Below are 24878 nucleotides of genomic sequence, written 5' to 3' on the forward strand. Positions count from 1 at the left end.
TCTCTCCTTCACTGTGGTTCTCCTCAAGGTTTCTTTTTGCCCCACTGTATTTTCTTGGAGGAAGGACAGGGGGCGCTCTGGGACATTTCTCCATTTACTTATTATTGACCAACGTCTGTTTCACTGTTGATTTTCAAACTTCCTGTTGTGAGTTTGGACTTTTGGAATCGAACATAATCCAAGTATAAAACGTATACGACAAACTAACTCAATGTGTGTAAACAAAAGTGTAGTTTTACGTGAAAACTCCGGAAACGCATTTTAAAAAACGTCTTTCTCCTGATGTCAGACACACATTAATCATCTGCGTCCACATTTACATAAAAACTAACGCTACAGCAAACACCGCGCGGTCGTGGCTGTATTCGGCCTCACGCTGCGTCCGTAGCAGTCAGCGGGTAAATTGAAAAATCAATTCCTATTTAAATTATTGAAATAAAGAACTCCAGGAGCCAGAGATAAAAAGGGAAGAAAAAACCCTTGGTGTAGATCCCCTTTAATTGGAAAGTCATTTCTTCAGGGTATTCTAATGGTTCTGAGGAAGATTGCAAACTAAAGTTGATGGAGCTGGAGGGAGGTTAATAACTGTGTGCTGTTTGTGTGCGTCTGACCCGGCGTGTTGTCTTTGCTGCGCAGCCGTCGCCTTCTGATGACACGGGCGCCAAATGAAGAGTAATCCACATCTCGCCCTCCTCCTCCTCCCCCCCCTCTTTCTCTCTCTCCATCTCTCCCTCTCTCACGCCTGTGGTCATCCATCTGCTGTCTGGGGGAGTGTCGCTCAGCTCTGGGTCAGACTAAATTAACCAGCCCTCGCTCGCAATTGTACAAATGTAATTGACTTAATAGAACTAACCCTGGTGATTTGGACGGGCTGTGGTCGGGAGTCATTTTGTCCGAGCTCAAAGACGAGACACTTCACATCTCAAGCATCTTCCGGAGCTAATACGCCGCTGATGGATCGCGGGATCAAATGAAGATTGTGCGGCGGATAATAGAACGGGAGAAAAGTGGTAATGACGTTGGGTTTGTGTGATTTTAAAATTAAACTGAAAAAATAACAAGAAATCCACAAAAACAACTGCTGTGGTTTAGAGTTTTATATTTCATTATTCATGTTTTAATATGGTCCAAGTTAGGGTATAGGGCATTATTAGGGTGAGGAGTTAGGGTATAGGGTATTATTAGGGTGAGGAGTTAGGGTATAGGGTATTATTAGAGTGAGGAGTTAGGGTATAGGGTATGAGTAGGGTGAGGAGTAAGGGTATAGGGTATTATGAGAGTGAGGAGTTAGGGTATGGGGCATTATTAGAGTGAGGAGTTAGGGTATAGAGTATTATGAGAGTGAGGAGTTAGGGTATAGGGTATTATTAGAGTGAGGAGTTAGGGTATAGGGTATTATTAGAGTGAGGAGTTAATGTATAGAGTATTATTAGAGTGAGGAGTTAGGGTATAGGGTATTATGAGAGTGAGGAGTTAGGGTATAGGGTATTATTAGGGTGAGGAGTTAGGGTATAGAGTATTATGAGAGTGAGGAGTTAGGGTATAGGGTATTATTAGAGTGAGGAGTTAATGTATAGAGTATTATGAGAGTGAGGAGTTAGGGTATAGGGTATTATTAGGGTGAGGAGTTAGGGTATAGAGTATTATGAGAATGAGGAGTTAGGGTATAGGGTATTATTAGACTGAGGAGTTAGGGTATAGGGCATTATTAGGGGAAAGAGTTAATGTATAGGGTATTATTAGACTGAGGAATTAGGGTATAGGGTATTATTAGACTGAGGAGTTAGGGTATAGGGCATTATGAGAGTGAGGGGTTAGGGTATAGGGTATTATTAGACTGAGGAGTTAGGGTATAGGGTCTGAGTAGGGTGAGGACTTAGGGTATAGGGTATTATTAGACTGAGGAGTTAGGGTGTAGGGTATTATTAGAGTGAGGAGTTAGGGTATAGGGTATTATTAGAGTGAGGAGTTAATGTATAGAGTATTATTAGAGTGAGGAGTTAGGGTATAGGGTATTATGAGAGTGAGGAGTTAGGGTATAGGGTATTATTAGGGTGAGGAGTTAGGGTATAGAGTATTATGAGAGTGAGGAGTTAGGGTATAGGGTATTATTAGAGTGAGGAGTTAATGTATAGAGTATTATGAGAGTGAGGAGTTAGGGTATAGGGTATTATTAGGGTGAGGAGTTAGGGTATAGAGTATTATGAGAATGAGGAGTTAGGGTATAGGGTATTATTAGACTGAGGAGTTAGGGTATAGGGCATTATTAGGGGAAAGAGTTAATGTATAGGGTATTATTAGACTGAGGAATTAGGGTATAGGGTATTATTAGACTGAGGAGTTAGGGTATAGGGCATTATGAGAGTGAGGGGTTAGGGTATAGGGTATTATTAGACTGAGGAGTTAGGGTATAGGGTCTGAGTAGGGTGAGGACTTAGGGTATAGGGTATTATTAGACTGAGGAGTTAGGGTGTAGGGTATTATTAGAGTGAGGAGTTAGGGTATAGGGTATTATTAGGGCGAGGAGTTAGGGTATAGGGTATTATTAGGGTGTTACTAAAGTAGTTACTAAGCCTGAATCAGTCTTGATGAATTATTTGTTTATTATGAATTCAGTTTCTGGTCAGGCTTCATTTAGACAAATTAAAGTGTAGTTACTGTAAAGTGTTTCCACATTTCTATCCATCTCCTTCCGCTCATCCAGGGGTGGGTCACGGGGGCAGCAGTCTAAGCACTCACAGACTTCCCTTGCCCCAGACACTTCCTCCAGCTCGTCCGGCGGGACCCCGAGGCGTCCTCAGGAGCAGTGACTCTACTCCAAGCTCTTCCTGTGTGACTGAGCTCCTCACCGTCCACAATCTTGTCCTTTTGGTCATTACCCAAAGCTCATGACCACAGGTGAGGATAAGAACGTAGACTGAGCGGAGAATCGAGAGCTTTGGCGACAGTTTGGGCTTATGATGCCAGTGCTGTTGGTGATAAAAGTTTAATATAGTGAGATATGGCTTCTTTAACTTGCATCCTGGCATTTAGTGTATATAGAATTCACTTTGTGCCAGTTTTACTCTAGACTTTCACTCACCATTTCCTCTGTTATACCAGATATGCAAAATTGTTTCATTTTGCCTCTCCTGACTCTGTTACCTTCTGGATTTTCGTACACACAAGTTTGACCTTTAAGGAGCCACGGTTCCCCCTTCATCACACACACTAGTCTAGTCTTATTTGTCCAAGTTTCCCCTGAACACAATTACTTCTGAATGCCACAATCGTTCCAACCTTAAACGACGAATCCAACTCAAATGGCACAACATTGTTCCTACTATACCACATGGCCTTCTCCTCAGACACCGCCGTACAAATGAATCCTTGTGTTTGGCCCTTCCCCGCTCCACAAACCTGGCCCGAGACCTTTCTGCATTAGCTCTCTGGCATTAAAGCGGCGCTCGTCTGAGGCTTTTCCATTGAAGAAACTTGTTGACATAGTTATCAGCCATCACAGAATCTTGCGTCATTGTGAAAAGAGCCTTACGAGAGCCATTGAGATGTTATAGGTCGTGTTGGCGCCAAACATCACAAAAGGATGAAGAGAATATGAACACACATCGACTGAAAAAGACAGGGGAGGGAAAAAAGCCGGCATCTCTAGAGAAAGGAACGCGCTTGGATCCATTTCCGCCGGAGAAGCGCCGAGTTAAAAGGTGGCCCCTGTACAAATGAAACTCAATTTCACGGCACATTATCCCTCCCCTGTTCTCTTCCCTGGCTTTCATTTTCATTAAGACCAGAGACAATCATAAATTAATAATTACTGTCCAATGTCTAAGCGCATGCCACAGTCCTCCAGCCTTCCTCCTTTTAGCCTCTGCTCCCGCTCTTCATGTTCACGCTTGCAAAATGTTAATCTAGGCAAACGTGGCCGAGCCCTTGTCAGATAAAAGTGTTTTGTAGTTTGGCTAATACATAATGGTGGGATCTGATTAGGTGACATTAGTTCTATCTGTAAGACAATCAACCTGCACCTCTCTAATGTCCCTCCAACATCTCGGGGCACTGCTGCGTAATCAGGGGACGGACAACATTACGGCGCCGGCTAAATGAATATATGGGCGACTATGCCTGGTGATAAAAGGCACATTACACACATTACCAGGGGTTAAAGGGAAAGTGTGCCGTTTTAGCCTAGGGTTTGGTTTATCTGTTAGCATATTGTAGCTCCAGTGCTCTGTAAGAATAAGATCACATTAAAGCGTGCATTTTTTTTTTCTGTTATGTTTAAGTAATATTTAAATGGACGGGTGCGACAGGTGCGTTGGAGGAAATGTTTTGGCAAGACTCCCGCACACTGTCGCGCTCTTGGTTCAGTTTTATTAGAACGTTTCAGTCGGATTTGAGACTTCGTAAAACTTTTGAATTAGTAGATGGTTAATTTTGTTTTAAATGTAGCGCTTTTCCACCTTTGAGGCCGTTAAAGCGCTTTACATCGAGGAAGCGCTTACATATACGTGTACGAGGTCTTGCGCAAGGACACAACAACGGCAGCGTTAATGTGAGAGAGCTGGAATAGCACCGTCAACCCGTGTTCTGCTCGCATATGCCAGCGTACGAGGTGGGTTAAGTGTCTTGCACGAGGACGCGACGACGGCGGCATTCATCTGTGAGGACTGGAATCGCACCATCTACCTGTGGGCTACTGAAATACACCACAGTACAAGGTGGGTTAAGTGTGTTGCACAAGGACACAACAACAACAACAACAACAGCAGCAGCATTTATCTGTGGGAGCTGGAATCGCACCGTCAACCGGTGTTCTGCTCAGATACGCCAGTGCATGAGGTGGGTTAAGAGTCTTGCACAAGGGCACAACAACAACAGCATTCATCTGTGAGAAGTGGAATCGCACCGTCAACCTGTGTTCTGCTCAGATACGCCAGTGTACGAGGTGGGTTAAGCGTCTTGCGCAAGGACACAACAACAACAACAGCAGCAGCATTAATGTGAGGGAGCTGGAATCGCACCATCAACCTGTGTTCCGCTCAGATACGCCAGTGTACGAGGTGGGTTAAGCGTCTTGCGCAAGGACACAGCAACAGCAGCATTCGTCTGTGAGAGCTGGAATCGCACCGTCAACCTCTATTTCACTCACAAACACTAGTGTACAAGGTGGGTTAAGCGTCTTGCACAAGGACACAAAAACCACAGCGGTATTCATTTGAAAGAGCTGGAATCGCACCGTCAACCTGTGTTCCGCTCACATACGCCAGTGTACGAGGTGATTTAAGTGTCTTGCTCAAGGACACAACAACAGCGTTTATCTGCGGGAGCTGGAATCGCACCGTCAACCTGTGGAGCGGCGTGTCCGAACCAGCCCAGTGGACAAACGCTCTACCGGCTGAGCCACCGTCGCCCTCGTTTCCATGGCGACAGTGCACTCCCATAGTCGTACATACGTTTGAGTTGCTTTTGCTTCCTGTTTTCTAAGGTCACTTTGCTCCGTCTGCGTCGGGTTTGGGGAGGGGGGGCAGTTAAGACGTGACTCGTGACGCGACTCAGGAGCCGATTCTTCCTGATTGTCTGTCAGCGCCGGCTCCGTGATTGAAGGTTGTTTCTTGGATATAACATTTGTACGACTCCGGATTACGTTTGATTTGTGTCGCTCAGTTTTGATCCCGTCGTCTCCGTGCAGCATAAAAACATGTCCGCTCGTAGATTTTTTTTTGGGGGGGTGAGTTTAGTTGTTTACAGACTCCAATCAAACTTCCGCCAACTCAACTTCGACAAAACGGAAATAATTATCAACAATGACCTCACTTTCTCCGTCGACGCTTCCCCAGGCCCCTCCTCCTTTCACCTCCGTAACCTTGACAACATCTTTGATCAGACTTTCTCTTTCTTACCAACACAACATCCATCGATAATGACGCAATACAAGTAAAAGTTGTGCTACGTAACTTTTTCTGACAAAGACCCGACTCAAGCTTGTCTCCGTGTTGCTTTGCCTGGAATGTTTCGCAGTATGGCATTAAAATTCTGCGGGATCTACGAGCGTTTTTATGTTAAGAAAATGTCTGTGCGATCCCTCACTCGTCCAGGTTTGATCCATAGTAAAAAAACCAAAAGTAAAATGTGTCAGCTGGACAAAAAGTCGTAGGAGTGAAGACGTTTCGCCGCGACATCGTGAAACGCCGTCGCGAGAGCTGCTCGGGACGCCAGTCGGCAGCGCACGTCCGTCTCAAAGTCACTAATCGCTGCTTTGAAGATAGTGAGAAAAGTAGAAAAAAGACAGAGAAAAGAAAAGGTTTGAGAGGAGAGTTAAAGACGATCATCTCTGAACAGGGTTGAGGGCCTTAGACGTCATCTTTTCTGCATCTATACCTCCATCCGCAGACCCAAAGCAAACAAGGGAAACAAAGAGAACAATAGAGCGAGCCAGGATGTCAATAACTGTGAAAGCTCCGATGAAGAGCTGAATGAATATGCTACGTATGTCTCAGGCACAGTTTCAAAAGCCGTTTTCAGTTTCAGTGTCGCTAGCTCCTCGCCAGGGACTGAAGAAGCGGCTTGGACGAGCGGCGAAACGTCTTCACTCCTACAACTTTTTGTCCAGTTGACACATTTTTTTTTGGCTTTTGGCTGTCAAGAAAATCCCCTCGAAAGTAACAGCTGCTCAGTCGGTCGAGCGTTTGTCCGCTGATCTGAAGGCCGTTGAGCGGTCAGATCCAATGCCCCACGGGTCGGCGGTGCGATTCCGAACGCTGTCGTTGTGTCCTTGGGCAAGACACTTAACCTCCCTCACCCCCTAAGCGTCTGTGTACACCGTTGTATGAACCTATGAGCCTGTTCCTTGATGCAAAACGCTTCTTGAACGTGGAAAAAAAAAAAAACGTTCAAGAAGCTCCACAGATCTCTCGCCTTCAGTGCAAGTTTAAAGCTATACTGCGGTACATTTCAGGCAGGCGTTCCATCGGAAAAGGATAAAACGGCATATAGCGAAAACGAGAAAAACTAGCCACAATAGAACAGGCGTGAGTCAAGTAAGAAAACACATTAAAGACTATATTTAGCAGTGTGTCATCGAGTCAAGCCAACAGTGAAATTACAGCCAGGATCATGCAGAATAATCACGTCTGCGCGATGTCTCCACGAGCACGTCTCAACATCGACACACGTGTAAATAAACAGTTTCCACGAGAGGAACGGCCATGTTCTCTCCGCACTACAGCAGCGACCCACACACCCAGATAATACACATTTGGTATTTAAAGTCTCTGTGCCTCATGGTCATATTTGTACTCAATTGAATTTATTACAAAATGCGCGGTGATATGGAACACGTAGCTCGGGGGGCCTCTTGCTTTTCCCGAGTTTTCAAAAGGCATCGGATAGCAAAATAAACACGACGTCTAAGTAATAGTTTTTAATCTTCTGCTTTGGCAAAACAGGAAAAAAAAAAAAAAAAAAAAAGGGATGAAAAAGGCAGAGATGTTAAAGCGCGGCCGGGGACGGTTTACACGGAAATATCAAAAGAATAATAATGTAATGTGATAATGTGGCGTTTAACTGCGTGAAAAGATATGCTGTTATTTTTTTGTTATTATTTTGGGTATGTCTTGGTTTCATTTTTTCAGTTTTTGCTCTTGCTACGTTTAAAGGAGCACTGTGGAAGTTTTCAGGTGGGCAGAGTATGTGCTTTAACTGAAATGTTGCACTATTATTATTATTTTATTTTACAATTATTATGATTATTATGTTTTTATTATTATTATTATTATTATTATTATTATTATTGTATTTTATTTTTTTATGTATTTTTTTACTGCTATTATATTTTTTTTATACTTTCATCTGCCCAGGGACTGCAGATAAAAAGTAGCACGAGTTAAATCTGGTACAAATCACCTTTTTTTTTTCTTTTTTTTTATAAGATGAATGAATTTGAACACGGTCCCTAACAAATAAAACATAAACTAAACTTTTTTTTTCATTTATTCAGTTATGAGTGTTTTTATTACCAAATAAAACATGGAAATTGCTTATATTTTTGCAATTTTTTGGATGATTCAGGTGAAACAACATAACCCCAGACACATACATAGTGTTTTATAGTGTTTTTTAATTAACCAGTATCTATTCAGTGTTTTTAATCGTATTTTTGTTCTGTACGTTCTGTCACATGCCACTTGAAAGTTATAAAAAGTATAAAAAAAACATGAAAAACTTGTTTATTTCTTCACTTTCTTCACTTAAATCCTACACGTTTTCAGCACGTTGTCCGGACGAGTTCAAACAAAACGCAGCGTCTCCATTGGTCAAACTCAACTCTACTACATTTACGTGCTTAATTAAAGTATTTTTTCATAGCGCTGCAGTAAAAACAGACAAGGATAGTCATTAAAAGCTGAAGTGGGTTTGATGTCAGACTTTTTATCACTCCACAATGAACTTTGCAAAGGAACAGCCCCAGTCTAAACGGAGCTGGAAGCGAGCCTTTGTGATTGATTGCCCATTGTGTGTCATATTGTTCTTTCAAGGTTGATTGAAACTTTAACCTCATTTTTTACACAGAGCCGGAAAAAAGGGCTTGAAAAATTCCAGGCCTTGAATTATTGTTACTTACAATGCAGGATTGAATTATGCAGCAATCAGTCAATTATTCATCTGTGTGACTGTGTTAAGGCCACGCTGTAAAAAGGCTCCGGATTCAGGGGAACGGCCCGCTGCTGTGTCAACACATTTCACTCAGAAGTGCTTACCACACACATTTGTTTCTCAATGTCAGTTTGGTGTTTTTGATGCATTTTAAAGCTATACCTGTTAGCGCTTTATTCACAAATGATCCCCCAGGGCACCTATTGTTTTATTAGACTAACGCCAATATTGCCTTTGGAATGGGAGTGTGAATAATAAGAGGATTCACAAGGGCAAATAGCAAGAATGAGTTAGAAAGGTATAAATGAATGCTGACACAGTTGGGAATGAAAAGAGCAAGTGTTTCGGCTACAGCGCTGATATAGACACGAGGACTTAAGTGTGGAAGTGCTGTTTTTGCTTCCGTATAAACATATTCACGCTGTAGTTTACGTGCAGATCATTGACAGAGACATAACTCTGCAAACTTCTACTATTATAGATTCTGAAATAGGCTCAATGAAGAGCTCGTGCAAAACTTTTACAGTTTATTTTAATCCGTATTGACTATAAAGCATTTTTGTGTGCGTGTGTATATTTTGAAATGAATGTAAAAGCTTAAAAAAGTAAAGTAAAATGACTGGAAAACATCAAATTACTCAAAAAAAGTGTGTTGAACCAATGATACCGCAAAAGACTAAGCATCTACTGTGAAGTTCACACAAAATATTTACATTTGAATTCATTTTATCATCCAATTTTTACACATTTACGACATCCACGCTTGGAAAACTAATCTTATTTTTCAGTATTTTACTCCAAAGCAACACACTTTGTCTCGATGTCTGAACTTCAATGCCACGTTCAAACAAAAAGAGAAAAAAAATAACACTTTCGTTATCATCAACATGTTAACTTTATTGAATTTGAAGTACAATGAAGAGATGATTCGAGAAGCTATATAAGTTATCAGTGACAACAGACCTAGACACTCCATTGAGAACAAAAAGATCAAACACAGTGTGAACATGGGACACTTCTCCAGCTCCGGCTTCCTCCTCCCCGTCTCTGATTGTAACACAGAAAGTCTAAACTGCAGCGACATCAGCTTATGTCTAGTTATTATACACAGGTGTTTCAGCACCAAAAAAGTCTTCAAAAAGTCTTTAGGGAAAGCAATGGGAAATGGCAACTTAAAATGAGAATTATTTTCCATCAAGATACCATGAAATACGAGTAGAAAAAAACGTCTGGGATTAGCAAATGTACTGTCTCAAAGTTGGTTTGATTTGATTGTTTCTCTTTTTTTTTTCAGCTCATCACATCATTTTGCATGTAGTTTTATACAAAGCATTGGAGTGTGTGACTGACATGGAAAAATGTACAGTTAATCCCAAGAAATATTTCCTTTGTTACAAATATTACAGTACTATTGAAAGTCTTCAAAGTGAAAGTATTGGATATCATGTTGTCAAAATCATGGCGGCGTCGCTCGTGTGGGGTCGACCCGCTGGATCAGCACATTATAGGATTTATTAAATATGATAATTCCAGGACAAACATTGACATGCCTGCATGCTTTCTCACCAAATTGGCAGCTATAGGAAAAAGAAGGATGGCTCAGAAATAGAAGGAAACTCAACTGTGGGTTTATATAAATGGTGGTATTGTTTTGCCTATTAGCGCTAACTGCATACACAATACCTCTTAACGATATATACACATACGCCACCAATCCACTCAGTGTGATAGAGGGACATCTCCTAGCATTATATACAACATTTGTAAAAAGGAAACTTGATTGTATTTTCAACTAATTTAGAAAAAACTTCAGTCTTTTTCTTTTGCTAAACACATGGATACGATTCGCAATTTGTCCTCCTCCTCTCCACATTCTCCATGTTTCAGCGTGTCGAAAATTCAAATTGAAATACAAAACAAAAAAAACTTCAATTTTACTTTCGAAGCTTTTCTCGCTGGCTGAGGATACAGTATAAAAACTTCAGTGCTGTGAATTGGAGTTGTTACCAACAGTGTACCATTGGTAGGGTTTGACTGTGCTCAGTATAATATATATGTGTGTATCTTTCACATCGGCCAACCATTAAAACTGACTTTAGCAATCTACTTTTTATCGGCCTCAGTGAGAAGGAGTTTGCCTACATTCAACCTCCAGCGTTTGGGTGAACACGTCCCTACAAGCAGCTTGACATTTTCATAGACTAAACCAGGCTCTTTAAAATCTCTATGGGTTTTCCCTCTTGTTTTTTATTATTATTTTGAAGTATTTTTTTTTTCTCTTTCAGATCCTCAGCCTGATCAGTACATCACTGTAGTCTTCAGGAACAGTCTTCCATCTGCAACACACAGGGAAGAGAAGGTGAGAAAAAGCACTAAATATAATCAAAATGGACTGGATTAAAAGATGGAGGAAAGATGAAATGAGGTGTAATGGTAAAACGTGTTCTTTCTTCTTTCATTGTTGAGAAATAGAGGGATTTCGTGGACTTTACATAGTAGAAACAGACTGACTCGTGTTAACTTGCACCGTTTACATTCACTTAAACTACACGTAGAAAAAAGAAAAAACGTTTTTATATTCACTTTTGGTCAGGGGCGTAGCACAAAATTCTAGGTCCTGGGTACAAACTATCACGGTGGAGGCCAAAGGTAAACAAGTTTGGACACACCCTCTTATCTAGGTTTTTTGTCGCTTTATTTTTACTACTTTATACATTTTATACACACACAGAAGACATGAAATATATGAAGCAAGATTTATGGAGTTATGTAGCAAAGAAAAACGGTAAGTAACTGTTTCAAATCCTCAAAATAGCCTCCCCTTTGCTTTGTCGAAAACATTTTGCAGAGTTACTTCACTTTTTCTTTGCTATATAATTCCATACATCTTATTTTATATATTTGACGTCTTCTATTTGTGTATGAAAATGTAGAAAGTCGTCAAAATGTATTAAAAAAAAAAAGGTTTACGGCTCAACTGGGGAAGAATCTACCCCAAAATTCAGATGTTTTATTATAAGAACCAGGGGTGTCGACAGGAGGGGGGACAAAGGGGTCTGTTGTCCCGGGCCCCAAATTTGACTAGGGGGCCCCGAATTTGCTTTTCTTTCTATTAATTTATATTAGAGGGGGGCTCATGAGAGGCTGCTTGCCCTGGGCCCCCAAATGTCTGTGGACAGGCCTGGTAGGAAGTGTTTACTGCGATTACTTTTTTTGTAGTTTTATGTATAATTCTGTTCATGTTGTCTACACCATTTAGCTCAGTGTTGTTAAATAAACAACCACGAAAATGAATGTTTAAAAACGACGATGACGGATACGATTCTTGGCACCGATAAGATACACTTAATATTACATAAAGCAAATGCCTGCGTATTTAAGTAATTATATGAACTAGAGTCAGAAGCTGCAAACTTAATTAGCTTGTAGTGTTAATATTTTATGAGCAACAAAGCAGAAGCGGCGACTATCATAACCGCTCAGGAGGCGTATCGCGAGTGTTTAAGACATATCCAGTGAAGCGCTTGTTTGAACAGAACACAGCGCTCACGACGTGGGCCCCCCCCGCGTTAAGTGACATCCTCTGCATCGGAAACGGCGCCGGCAAACACCTCCAACCTAACGAGCTCTGTCCATATACGCTCTTGTCTTTTACCGTTGTGTTCGCTTGAGCGCGCGGGTCCGGCTCCCCGCGCGGCGCCGGTAAGAGCATCTGTTAGACTCAACCCGGGAGCGCCTCTGACGTTTATTACTTCACCATTTCCGCCACCTCCGTGTTGTTTTCCTCGCCGCGCCGGTGAGAAGAGGAGAGAGCTACAGTAAATGCCTTTATGGAAGACTCTCGATGGCAGCCGGCCTAAATAATTCAATGTTAAAGAGGAGCGCTCGCAAAGACGTTTAGCGGCGCCAACTTGTTAGACCTGACACGGGCGGCGCGAGACGTGGTTTGATTCCTGGTTTACAGACGCAGGTGATGTCATTCCTCGAGGAGCTTCTTTTTTTTATAGGGAAACATGATACGACAAATGCAGTACAGCTGTATGTGGTAAATAGGCCTGTCACGATAAAAAAAATCTGAAGTACAATATATTTCTGAGGAAAATAAAGACGTTGAAACGACTTTGAGTTGAACGTTTGTCCACGGATCTGAAGATTGGAGGTTCGAATCCCGCTCTCAACATAAACGTCATCGCTTGAACGGACACATCCGCTCTTTCACAGTCTGGCAGTACAATTTTCGCTCTCATACTGTTGTTGTGTCCTTGGGCAAGACGCTTAATCCACCTCTCCCAGTGTCTGCGTTTACACTGGTGAATAGGGGAGTGGTTCCTTGGTGTAAAGCGCTTTGAGTGTCTTGAAAGTGAAAAAAACGCGATATAAAAATGTACAGTTTTGTTTTGTCATAGTAAAAAAAAAAGTGAGCTATTCGACCCTCAACGCCTCAAACTTGTCAAAGTACAGAAAAAAAAGAAAAACTTCCAAATAAAATCACCCATGATAAATAACGAACCTCAAAATAACAGTTTGAGGTGTCATTTAATCTATTTATTTGTTAATTCATTCAGTACAAAATAAAAGAAACTTCACTTGACTTGTTTTAACCGTTTATCCTGGCTGGAAAGTAGCAAAAGTATCGAAACACATTTGAACATTTGAAGTATCGATACTAAAAAATATGACTCAAACAGGACAGCCAGTCTTATTCTTAATCTAACTTCAAAACTAGCACAAAACCACATGTTAATTATTATTTTGAGTCTTTTTTTTTTATCACTGCGGTATTGAAATCGGTATCGAGCATCAAGCTAATGATTTTTGTATCGTATCGAGTTTGAAATTTTAGTATCACGACAACACTAAACAAAAACTCAAAATATGTGAATAAGTAAGTGTTTTTATTCTTCAGATCCGCTCTGAATCTGCTGCTCGCTGTTTTAAGTAACTACATTTCACACGCCAATTCTCACGGACACTTATTCAAGCTTTTAAAACGATGTGAACGATCTCGAAACAGCTGTAAAACGTCCAAATTACGCGCATTCCTTTGAGCTTTAGAAAGTTCAAGCCGAGTCTTTTGAGAGATAATTTCTGCGTCGGTGTAAATCAACACGCTTAGACACACGCGAAGGCCTTAATACAGCGCCCTTCATTAATTAATCACATTTTGTAACGAAGATAACGTTTCTTTTCGAGTGTTTAGTGTTTGCGCAGTTTGCGTTAGTGTGAAGTACGAGCGCGGCGTAATGCGTGCGAGTATGTATGTGGTATGAGTTGGTACCGGAGGAGGGGCGGATGGTTGGATGGGTGGGTGGGTGGGGTGGAGGGAGGGTGTTGTGGGTGGTGCGTGGGGAAGGCGGGGGGGTCTACAAACACACAGGCTAATTACCCAGCACTGCCGTAGGTCTCAGAGGCATTGCACTCTGGCTCGCATTTATTCAAGCAACAACCAGCGAGTTCTGTGTAAAAGTCATTACAACATAACACGCCGGGCTACAAATAACATAAAGGCGGGGAGGGAAGGAGGGCCGAGCGGGAAGTGTGGGCCGAGAGACACGCGGCGCTAACGTACACATCCGTAAGCGCGCGTTTAAGATGCCGTCGCGCTGCCGGACTATCTATAGCACGCACAGCTGGAACCGTTTACAGCGTTAACAAGTGGAAACTGATACAACTATCAGTTCAGACCAGTTATTCTCTCGTAGAGCAAACACCTTTTCAAATCTGTTGCTGTTTCGAACGGTGTAAAACGCTGAAATAATTAAAGGGCCCGTGTTACGCTGTTCTCTGATCTGTTATAATGTTGTTTCCTCATTACAAACAGACCTGGAGTTGTGTTGTTTTTTTTTGTTCGCACATGTTTAACACACAGACCTTGCTAATTTAGGCTGAGCGCGTGTCTCCAATTGAAAACACTCTGTTGCACCTTGTGATGTCATCATGTGGTAATACAGGAAGTGCTCCACTGTTTTGTTTTTTTTAAACTCCACACATCTTCATTTGGATCATTTCAGCCCTGGAATCGCCAATCTCGACTAAACAAAAGGTAAAAGGTAGATGTTGACGTGAAAACTACCACTTCATGACATCACAAGGTGGAACAGAGCGTTTTGGGCTTTGGAGATGTAACAGACTAATGAGGAGAGAACAGCATTATAACATGATTTAAAGCTCACAAGACTCGGTTTTGTGTAATAGGAAGTCAGTAAGTCAGTACTTTCCAATTTTCTTTGACAGATTTAATAAAAAACATATAGAAATTGGTAAAATTGTTTAATAAAAAAAATGCTGTTTAAGATGGAAACATTTAACTCTATATACAGTTTTGAAAATATATTGCTGGTATATAAATCATTAAAGTTAAAGGATATTATCTATATTAAAACATTAGAGATTCTTTATACAGTTAAAACAACATAATTCCAAGAGTCGGTCGTTATAATTTAAGAGGTTTGCATCATTTTGAATGTGCTAAAGTAAAAACACGTGTTAAATCCAGATGTGTTTCAATTATTGGTGTAAAGTTCTGACATGATGTAAGTGATGAACAGAAATGATGGACTTCTTAAAGGTTTAAAAAATGCTAACAATTTGTGTTTTAAGTATTTTTTATGAATGTGCTACTGTAAATAGTGATATAAACATAGCTTCAGCCAGTTCAGTTTTTAAATATTTTTTGTTATACATTGTAAAATATGTAAATTATTGAAAAAAATATTAACCAGAAATTGAGAAATCATCAATATATAGACTGGTTTTAACAGCTGTGTTTCCTGTTTCTGCTTCCTGTTGGCGTCCTTTAGAGCTTGATAATGTTTCTTACGTGTTTTATGAAGAAAAGCGAAGTGTCTACATGCTATTTACAATGCAGCTGCTCTCCAGAAGAGGTGTAGTTTCATTGTAGTACATGTAATATTGTGAAATATTAGCACACGGGGTGAAAATCTTGCCTCACACAGAAACCCAGTGACGTTTCCTGACACATTGTTTCATAAAAGGCACCGGCTCATTAAAAATATTTTCAAACTTCAGTATTTTTATATTCAAATCAAGATGAAAAGTTCATTAAAGAGGATAAATATTTCATTAGATGCTAAATAAAACAAAGGGAATTTTTTGGCTTCTCTCAGCATAAAATTCCTTTGAAAGATTAATTAATACATGTAAATTATGCAAATTATGCCCATGCAAATATTTTATGAAGACAATTAAGGGATCCATTAATTACAGTCTTTTTTGCTTCAGTGACATTCATTCATTTAATTTTAATTTCACTTTAACTGTTTTGATGTTTAATCTTGCAACAAAGAACTTTATCTCAGGGAGTGCAAGCTGGTGGGGCTCGGGTCGCGTAAACCCCGAACCAAAACCACAGCACAGATACGAACGAACGTGAGAGAAAAAAAGGAGGAGGGGCAGCTAGCGGGCGGGGGTCGGCAGGGAGGGTGAACGGTTGCCAGGGAAATAGCGGGCAAGGTACAGCGCACTGCAAAAAAAAGAGCCACGCTTCCCACTTGGACCCCATTCAAAACACTGCAAAAAGCAATTAATAAACACGGACCGCTAATATTGTGGAATTAGAGGAGTGTGACAAAAGACAAATAGAAATAATTAGTTCTTGAAAATTATGGCCCCATTATTTTGTTCTCTCTCTCGCTTTGCATTCCCTTACTTCAGAGTTGGGAACCATACAACGTGTTCTCCTCTCATGCGAGTGATGGGCTGGCTACCCCCCTCCCTCCTTGTCTTTTTTTTGCTTGTGTAATTTATCAACATCATTTTTTGCCATTTGAGGTTAATTATACAGCGAGGCTCGCCGAGTAGAGCAGAGGAGAGACATGGGTGGCAGACGAATGCTTCTCTCTAATTGAACAAAAAAATACAAAAAAAAAAAACCTGCAGCCTGTTATTTTCCGCCTTCTTCTTCTCCTCTTCCGAACGTGGAGTGATTGAGAGAGTACCCAAATTACACGCTCCGTAGCCGCGTCACAGTGATTCTAACATGATTAAAAAAATAATAAGAAAGCTGTGACAAATATCTAATTCACATTTGTTTTATATGAGAACGGCTAAATGTAGCAATTTGGAGCAAAATGGAGGGCTATAATTACCCTGTATCCAAATGTTATCTTTATATGTAAATCATATGGGAGCCTTTTAAGACATCAAACATGTGACTGAAGAGGATTTAATTAAAGCATTTTCTTGGTTTATTTCCATTCTGTGTTATCTCGCTGCTAAAGAGTTAAAGAAAAGTTCGTCTAGTTTCCAAAGCAAATTACTCCGAGCGGATATGCGGAGACCCCGAGATAAGAAGGTTGAGGTTTGAGTTGTCCGGTAAAATGCCTATTAAAAAAACAGAGACGTTGAGAGTAATAATGAGGCCTCGGTAAAGGTGTCTTGTATCTGGGTAAACACAGATAGTGAGACAGTCTACAGAGGTTATCCTGCCAGCAACGCCCCTCCCCAAACGCATACTGCACCCCCAAGGCTAACAAACAAACAAAGCATTAAAAATGTACAAGGCTTATTCATAAACTGGATTGATTTGGCCGTTTATTACTATCAAAGGGGGGATTCCGCTGCTTTTTGTGGTTTTATGACTCATTAATGCTTTCAGAGCGGTAAACAAAACATCTACTTTCCCTCCTTATCGGCAGCCTTCTAGATTAGCTGTTTAACTATTTTACTTACTGTGCAATTCTGGGAACACAACATGAAAAATCCCTTCATGACTTTCGATATTTTTACGTTTTTGGGAATAGGAATTTGAAATAATTTGAAGCAGGAGCCGGCACGTAATCACTCAAACGTTTTATATTTGTTACAGGACTTTTTTTCATTATAGTAGTAACAGTATCCATGGGTTTCAGAGTGATTACAAAGTACCACGGTTGCCATAGTAATTGACAATGAAAACAAAACAAAATGGTGAAATTGTTAGTTTGTATGAGTAAAAATGGAAGCAGACGGTCTGTCACGATTATTAATACGTAGATTAACATTCAAATATTTCTCATTACAGTACTTTTTTTTTTTTGCAAAAGTGGAGGGATTTACAGTATTTTTGTTGTAATACTGTAAAATGTGGGTGAATAAGTCTCATTTATGGATAACGCACAAACAAATGCTGTTTATTTGTTGCAGCTCAGGCCATTTTAATGAAACAGTCTATTTAAAATGGTTTACTGGGATTATCTTGCATTATTTAAATCTTAATTAGTGGCATAAACTAGTTTTAATATTATCGTTTATCGCAATATTTCTCTCAAAATTTGTTCACATGGCAGGTTTACGTAGATGTGTAGTACTTTTAAGAGTAAACCAACACATATTTTTGAATTAAAACACTGGTCGAATAAGTATGTTGTCAAAATTTTCAATCCGATTCAATCCTTGTCCTTTGTGGAAATGAGTATTTGTGCTGTAAATAGTTTTTTTAGTTATAGATGTATACGTGACCTATGTACATGTTACGCTGCACTTTGTGGGAAACTTTAAAACAATATTAAGTTGCTGAAAAAACAATGATCTTGACCCAGCGCGGTGGCCCAGATGGCGAGCTGTATGCCAGAACAGCAGGCTCAGGAGCACTAATGTTCATAAACTGTGTGTGTGCTTGCGTATATATATGTGTGTGTGTGTGTACGGGAGGGGTGTGTAAGAATGAGAGCCAGAGAAAGAGAGGGAGATTTATTGTCTCATCTGAGGCCTGTACCTTGTATTGTCCTTTCAGCATCTGTTCTGGCACTGCTGCGGTCACTCTCCATCTCAGGGGTCAGAGCGTCTGCAGAGGAGAGAAGGAGAGGAGCCGTTAAACATGGCTGACACACACCTATCAGTGTGCCACCTCCGCTGCATCGCTCAAACACAACAAGAGCCACAAGCCCTCAGGCCCCCGTGTGAGGGAGTGGACCACAGGCACGAGGACAGGGCCCGGGCAGCTTAAGAGCAAGTACAGACATGAAAGATTTAGGAGACTTTAGCGAGTTTAAAATGAGAATGTACTTTTGAGTCACTAAGAAAAAAACGGAAACAAAAAATCTATACGTACGTACTAGCTGAAATAAAATAGTATTGAAACTAGACTTGAAACTAGATACTCACAGGAGCAGGTATCAGTACTGAAACACTGAAACATGCACATTTGTTAGACAGAGTTGGACTTTTCCCTGAATAGCTTTAAAATGGCAGTAATGTTTCGGCAACTACGCCTTCATCGGGCAAATGTCTGTCTGAGGCTGTGGAGTGACACCCAATGGGAGAAGCTAGAACGCATCATGAAAAAACGCACATATACAATAAATACGTGGCACATAGAGCTGTACAAGATATAATGCACATGCTGTATTTGCCAGTACAGATAGTAAAGGACTGTACTTTTATGCAAAATTTTAGGTATCTGTACTTTACTTTATTACATTTTAAACTGGATACTTTTTCCTTTTACTTCACTACATTTGAGAGCAGTATCTGTACTTTCTACTCCACTACATTTTGAACAGGACTGAAAAGTAAAAGTGTTTTTGATTGTCTAAATGCTGCTGAAAAAAAGGCTGAGGGTTTATTTTAACACGTTCAAAATTTGAACAAACAAAAATATACAAATAAAACCAGCAAGAAAATAAAATAAATTTGTTTCTGTTGAACAAAATCACTACATTTAAAGTTTTATTAGATGACAAAACCTGCGTGAAATACTTTTACTTTTTAAGTACATTTTAAACAGGTACTTTAACATTTTTGCTTACGTAGATTTTTTCATGTGGTACTTTTACTTTTTTTGCTGTAATATCTGTACTTTTACTTAAGGAACAAAACTGAGCACTTCTTCCACTACTGAGTAATTGTAGTAGAAGAAGCAGCAGCTATAATCAATGAGTAAAAGTAATAGGTTTTAATTTGCACTTTCCATCTTCTTCACATATTTTCCTGACACTTTTGGTTTAGTTATAGTACAAAGAGTAATGGTATTTATGTGTAACAAAAGCGTAGACTTTACTTGGTGGTTAAAATGATCTCTTAAGGTAAATGATGAGAGACTGGAAACACTTGATCATATTTATGAGCTGTTGTTTTTTTCCCAGCACCTTCTCTCAGTAAACCGACTGCAGCTGTCACATAAGACCGTCTGCAAATAGCTCTGTTTGAAATGCATTAGAATTCACAGCGCGCCTCAAAAACAACACAGAAACTTTTGTCAAACTTTTATCATTTTTAAAAAACCAGACTAACGCTAAAGACGATGTGGATTTTTTAAAAGCGTCGCACTGACCGTTGAGAGAGCGCATGCTGTCCGACGGAGAGGGCTGCTTCAGCGTCTGCTCCACCTGCTCTCGTCGTTTGGACTCGTACTCTAGCGCCTCCTGCAGTTTCCTCTTGGCCTTCTTCTCTTTCTTCAGACGCTTCTGGATAATGGCTGCGACACAAAAAAAAGGTTTCAGTTTTAGTAGGTCAGACGGTGTTGAAACTATCGCATGTTTAGTCAGATTTAAAACGATATTAAGTAAGAGAGCTGTAATCTGATTTAAAACGCTGTTGATAAGTTGATAAGTTCTTCTCTTTTTTAAGCATTTTGAGACAGAAACTCCACGATCACATCTTTGTTCACCAGAAATCTTGAGGCACAATATATATGTCTACAGAGAAACGATAATAAACCAATTTTTAAATAGATAGTATCATAAAAAAGCCTGCCTCATTACATAAAAATGGCACAAAAAAAAAGCACGCAATATACTGAATGATAAATCAATAGTATATGTAATGATCGTGACAGGTCTACGCACATTACTGCCCATTGTGAGGCAGGGGTCACAGGGTTCAGTAAACAGAGCATTCGAGGCACTACATTGTTAACACAGTGAGAATATGTGTAAATGGGCCACTCTTTGTTCACAGTCTGCTTTAAACATTATTGAAAAGTGGGACAACATAAATGAGAATACAATAATACCACTGTTAAGACAAAATTCAATTATGTCTACAGTTGAACAGCTAGAGGGAATTAACACTGGCTGAAAAATGCATTGTGATGTTTTTTCATGATTTTCTCTCATTAAACATAAACGACTCGCTTAGACTCCGAAGCTGATGCATTTAACATGAGCCCGGGTGAATTCAACTAAGTTAATGTGTATTTTCAATTATGTTAACGTACTACAAAAGGGCAGGGGCGCGCTAAAGCTGGATCACTGTACTCAACGTGTAACAAGAGGAACGCGCAGCGGGTTCTGTCACCGTTTCAATAAGACGCATTAAACATGCATGGGACAGTCTTGTACGTGCACTCAGAGTCTATCGCATGGACACGAGCGCGGGGCCGAAGACACACAGAAACAACATGGCCGACCTCTGTTCTTCTGCTCCATGGCCAGCTGCTTCTCCAGAGTCTCCCGGACTTCCCTCTCCCTGAACAACTCCATCTTCAGCTCCGTCTTCTCCAGCTGCACCTGCTTCTCCTGGGCCCGCGCGTTGTCGATAGCCACTTTCAGCAGGCCCTGGACACACAAGTTTGGAAATAAACAAATTAATTACAAAAAATCAGCCTGTTTTTCCTGTACCGGGAGACACTTCCTGTTTGAGACTGTGGGGAAAATGATGTTTAGAGGTGAATTCATGAATGAAATTAGTGGTGTTTTGGTCAAAAGTTTAGTAAAATGGAAGGTTGTGTCTGCTTCAGCTTGCTTGATTCATTTATTTGTAGCATAAATGTAATTATAAACCATTTTTATTTCTATTTCTAAATAAATGAGACCCTGCATTTGTCCAGTAGCGGTTCAAAGTATGTAGAGTTTCAGCAGTGGTCATGTGGACACTGCTTTTACCATCAAGGCGTTTCAGTTTCTGGATGGGAGCTACAACTAAAACAATGTCCACATGACCACAGCGGAAACAGTTTCTACATTACTAAATCACACTGTAAGCCTTCCTATGGACTCTAACACTAGTACAATCAAATATCTACCTCAGTTTGGACGTAGACACTTTATTTTTTCCATTCATAACTGATAAAAGAGCAGATAACAGAAGTGCTTTTCTCTCTACTCCTCCTAATTCATCATGTTCATTTGTCTGTTTAACTTCACTGTCTTTCACGAACAAAAAAAAAAGAAGTCCACTTTTTGATCTTGTATATACTCACTTTCTCACTTGAAAAGGCCCATGAGAGAAAAAATTTTGAGTGTTTGAAATCAGGCGCACTGCTGTCTGGCCACAGTGTGCTGCCAGAGCACTTAACTCCGACTTTTCCTTTTAGCACTTGGAGGCACAAAGGCACTGTACAAATCCGTCAAAGTAAACCGGATGACACCAAGTTCAGTGAGCAGAGGCTAACAGGGATCGCACAGGCAAGGTCACCACAATCGCTCCTTCTTCTGATACCTTCAACGTTTCATCCTTTGGAGTTTCCCCTTCATCTTGTTCTTGAGTGACTGCTGTATTATGATAAATATACTGAGACAGCCTCTTTCAAGCTCGGCGAACAGCTCAGCAAGAATGAATAATATGAATGACAAGTTTCTCATCATGTGTCTGTTATCCCAAACGTACTCCCGATAGCTCAGAATTGAGATGTACCGTTATACCATTACTTCCAATGCTTCAATTTCGATGACAATAATTCCCCATACGAGCGCAATCATTTCAAACGCGCTGGACTATAACCTACTAATTGTTAAATCTTCTGACCCCAATTTATTCTAAGTTGCTTTATCTTAATTTTCCGCTTGGTTTCATTTTGTTGATTTGTATATAAATATTCAAAGCGGCGATCATTATCGGGGATGACTTAGTGGAGTGTTGGGAGGCTGATGACGGGTTTGTACTTGCGCCTTGCTAATTACCACTGGAAGCCAAAAGGAGATCCAAGAGTGTAAAATGTTCAAGTCCAAGTGCAAAAAAAGAGGGGCAGCGGTCTACTCGCATCATCACACTCGGAACAATTATTTTATCTGTGTGACGCTAGGTGTTAGCTTTGAATGTTAAATGGGGCTTGCGTAAAGGTATGGGGATATCCAAATAGAGATCAGCTGATGTGTAACGATGTGGGATGAGAGGCGAGTTAGTAATGGCAGAGTTCGACATTGAGAATAATCAAGTAACACAGTTTAGTTGAAGGCAAGACACTTTTTATATGCTGTATTTTAGCTATACTTACTCAGTTACATTTAGTAGTTTCCCAATACTGTAAATACTGTACCTTTACTCCTATTTGAGAGGGTAACAGTGTTATCTTTTCCACAATATGTACATCGACGAGTGACAAAAACTATATTAAATTATTTCAACCTTTGTCTTGTTCCTTCAAATATGATTTTTTTAATGTTCTATCCTTTGAAAATGCAACCTTTTGTGCATTACATGACAGTAGCACAGTAGTTCAGGTGGTAGATTGACTGATCCAAAGGTTGACGGTTCAAATCCCGCTCTCGACATGAAACATCATCGGTCGAGCCTTGTGTCTGCGTACACCGGTGTATGAAAGTGTGTGTGAATGTGTGTGAGAATGGCTGACCGGTTCCTTAATGTAAAGTGCTTTGAGGGCCTTGAAGGTGGAAAAGCGCTATATCTTTCCAATTACATTACATTAACTTCAATTTATAATGAATTTAATGAATTTTACTCAAATTTCTGGCTCTACCCTCGCCTAATGTACTCACCTGATGATGATCTAATTGAGCAGTAAATGCCCACAGCCATAAACAGCGAGGGTCAGTCCAGGTCAGAATAACTTAAAACACAACTGGATCTAAACATTTGTCTAGATGCACAGCCAAAATCAAACAGTCAATTTCCCTTGATCCACGTGCGAGTCTTTCCATTTTATCATTACATTCACAAATTACTTTTAAAACACTCTTTCTTTTTTCCATCAAGTATAGTGGCAAACGGTCACATTTTTATACAGCGCTTTTCCACCTTCAAGGCACTCAAAGCACTTTACATCAAGGAACCACTCACACATTCGCACACAAACACACACATTCATACACCAGTGCACGCAGACGCATTTTTAAGCATCTTCTTCTAAGTGTTTACGGTTTGTTTATTTGTACACAAGACGACGCATACTTTTACTTTCAATGGAAAAACAGCACGAGTGTTTTAAGTGTCTCTTAACCCTTTAAATTCAATCGGTAATGAAAAGAAAATAAAATCTGAAAATTGTGTAATCCTCAGGTGCAATAGTGTAATGTGGTTTCTTAATAATACAGGTCGATACAGTTCAGAAAAACAAGTTGGGATTTGTAAAGACTTGTATCAAACATGTCCTGCGTTATTTAAATGTCATACTTTTATTTGTACGCGTCGCAAAGAATGAATGTGATTATTATTTTGAGTTTGTTTGGATCAAAAACAGCCTCAGAGTTGAAATATTTATGCGTTACAAGAGAGTCTTCAAGTCGGTTCACGTTAGGTTAGATCTCAGGTTTACTTATGTTGAGCTTCCTTAAGACAGATTTGATGTAATTTAGCCACTGTATTTTATTTTTATTTTATAAGGCAGTATACTTTTAGAGGCTTAGGGCAAAAGGAAAGACACACACAACTGACAGAGGATAACTCAGCGCTCAGTATATCTGGGATCAGATTACTGCTTTTTTTCGTTTCAGGTGTATGTTTGCACAACTGCCGTATTGTTTTGATCACATAAGATATTAATAATACTCAAATACTAAATGTGTAGGTTTAATGAAGATAATAATAGTGAGGTGTGCTCTAGTCCTTACCTGGATGTTAGTAAGCAGAGTTTCTATTGACGACAGGCCATCTGGGAACAGGAATGGGGATGGAAAACCAGGAGGCAGGCCTTGTCCAGCCAGTGATAACCGCTCATAGCTGTCTCTTGCTGTTGGGGTGCACAAGGGGTTGTCTTCTGGAAGCAAAGGCAAAAGAACAAAAGGCTCGTTTTGATCTGATTGTTTGCATTTAAACATACAGTATTTATGATTACCCTTTAACCCTGACCCCTAAGTCTATCAAGAGATTTTCTGCTATTGCATGTTCTCAAGGCCTGCTCAAGAGCAAGGTTAAACAATATTAACCTGGACATAAATCCAGCTTCCACCCGCTTTTAAGAGATGTCATGTGTGCTCCAAAATCAGAAGCAGGCCCTGAAGTTAGACCCCAGGGGTGAGGGTTTCCTTTGTGTACGCACGCACGGCTGCCTGTCAAACCAAGATGACATCATCCACCATTCATCAGAGCAGAGGGGTAGGGCCCTGCCATCT

At 40.3% G+C, this 24878-nt stretch overlaps 1 protein-coding gene across 3 annotated transcripts in view; it reads right to left on the bottom strand.

Annotated features, from left to right (window-relative positions):
- Window positions 1-9527: 9527 nt before the first annotated feature.
- The window catches only part of dachd (dachshund d), a 100280-nt gene continuing 84929 nt past the window's right edge, over window positions 9528-24878 (bottom strand). For 2 of the 3 annotated variants that reach the window (XM_033986909.2, XM_033986907.2), the window contains exons 7-11: window positions 24378-24523; window positions 20999-21146; window positions 19922-20065; window positions 18365-18433; window positions 9528-10985 (exon numbers count right to left, since the gene is read on the bottom strand). In XM_033986909.2, coding sequence (XP_033842800.1) covers window positions 10948-10985; window positions 18365-18433; window positions 19922-20065; window positions 20999-21146; window positions 24378-24523 — 545 coding nt within the window. In that variant the 3' untranslated portion in view covers window positions 9528-10947. The remainder of the gene's footprint in view (window positions 10986-18364; window positions 18434-19921; window positions 20066-20998; window positions 21147-24377; window positions 24524-24878) is intronic. The other variant, XM_033986908.2, reaches the window with a different exon arrangement.

This window comes from Periophthalmus magnuspinnatus, chromosome 21 (genome assembly GCF_009829125.3).
Source record: "Periophthalmus magnuspinnatus isolate fPerMag1 chromosome 21, fPerMag1.2.pri, whole genome shotgun sequence".
In the NCBI taxonomy this organism is placed as follows: domain Eukaryota; kingdom Metazoa; phylum Chordata; class Actinopteri; order Gobiiformes; family Gobiidae; genus Periophthalmus; species Periophthalmus magnuspinnatus.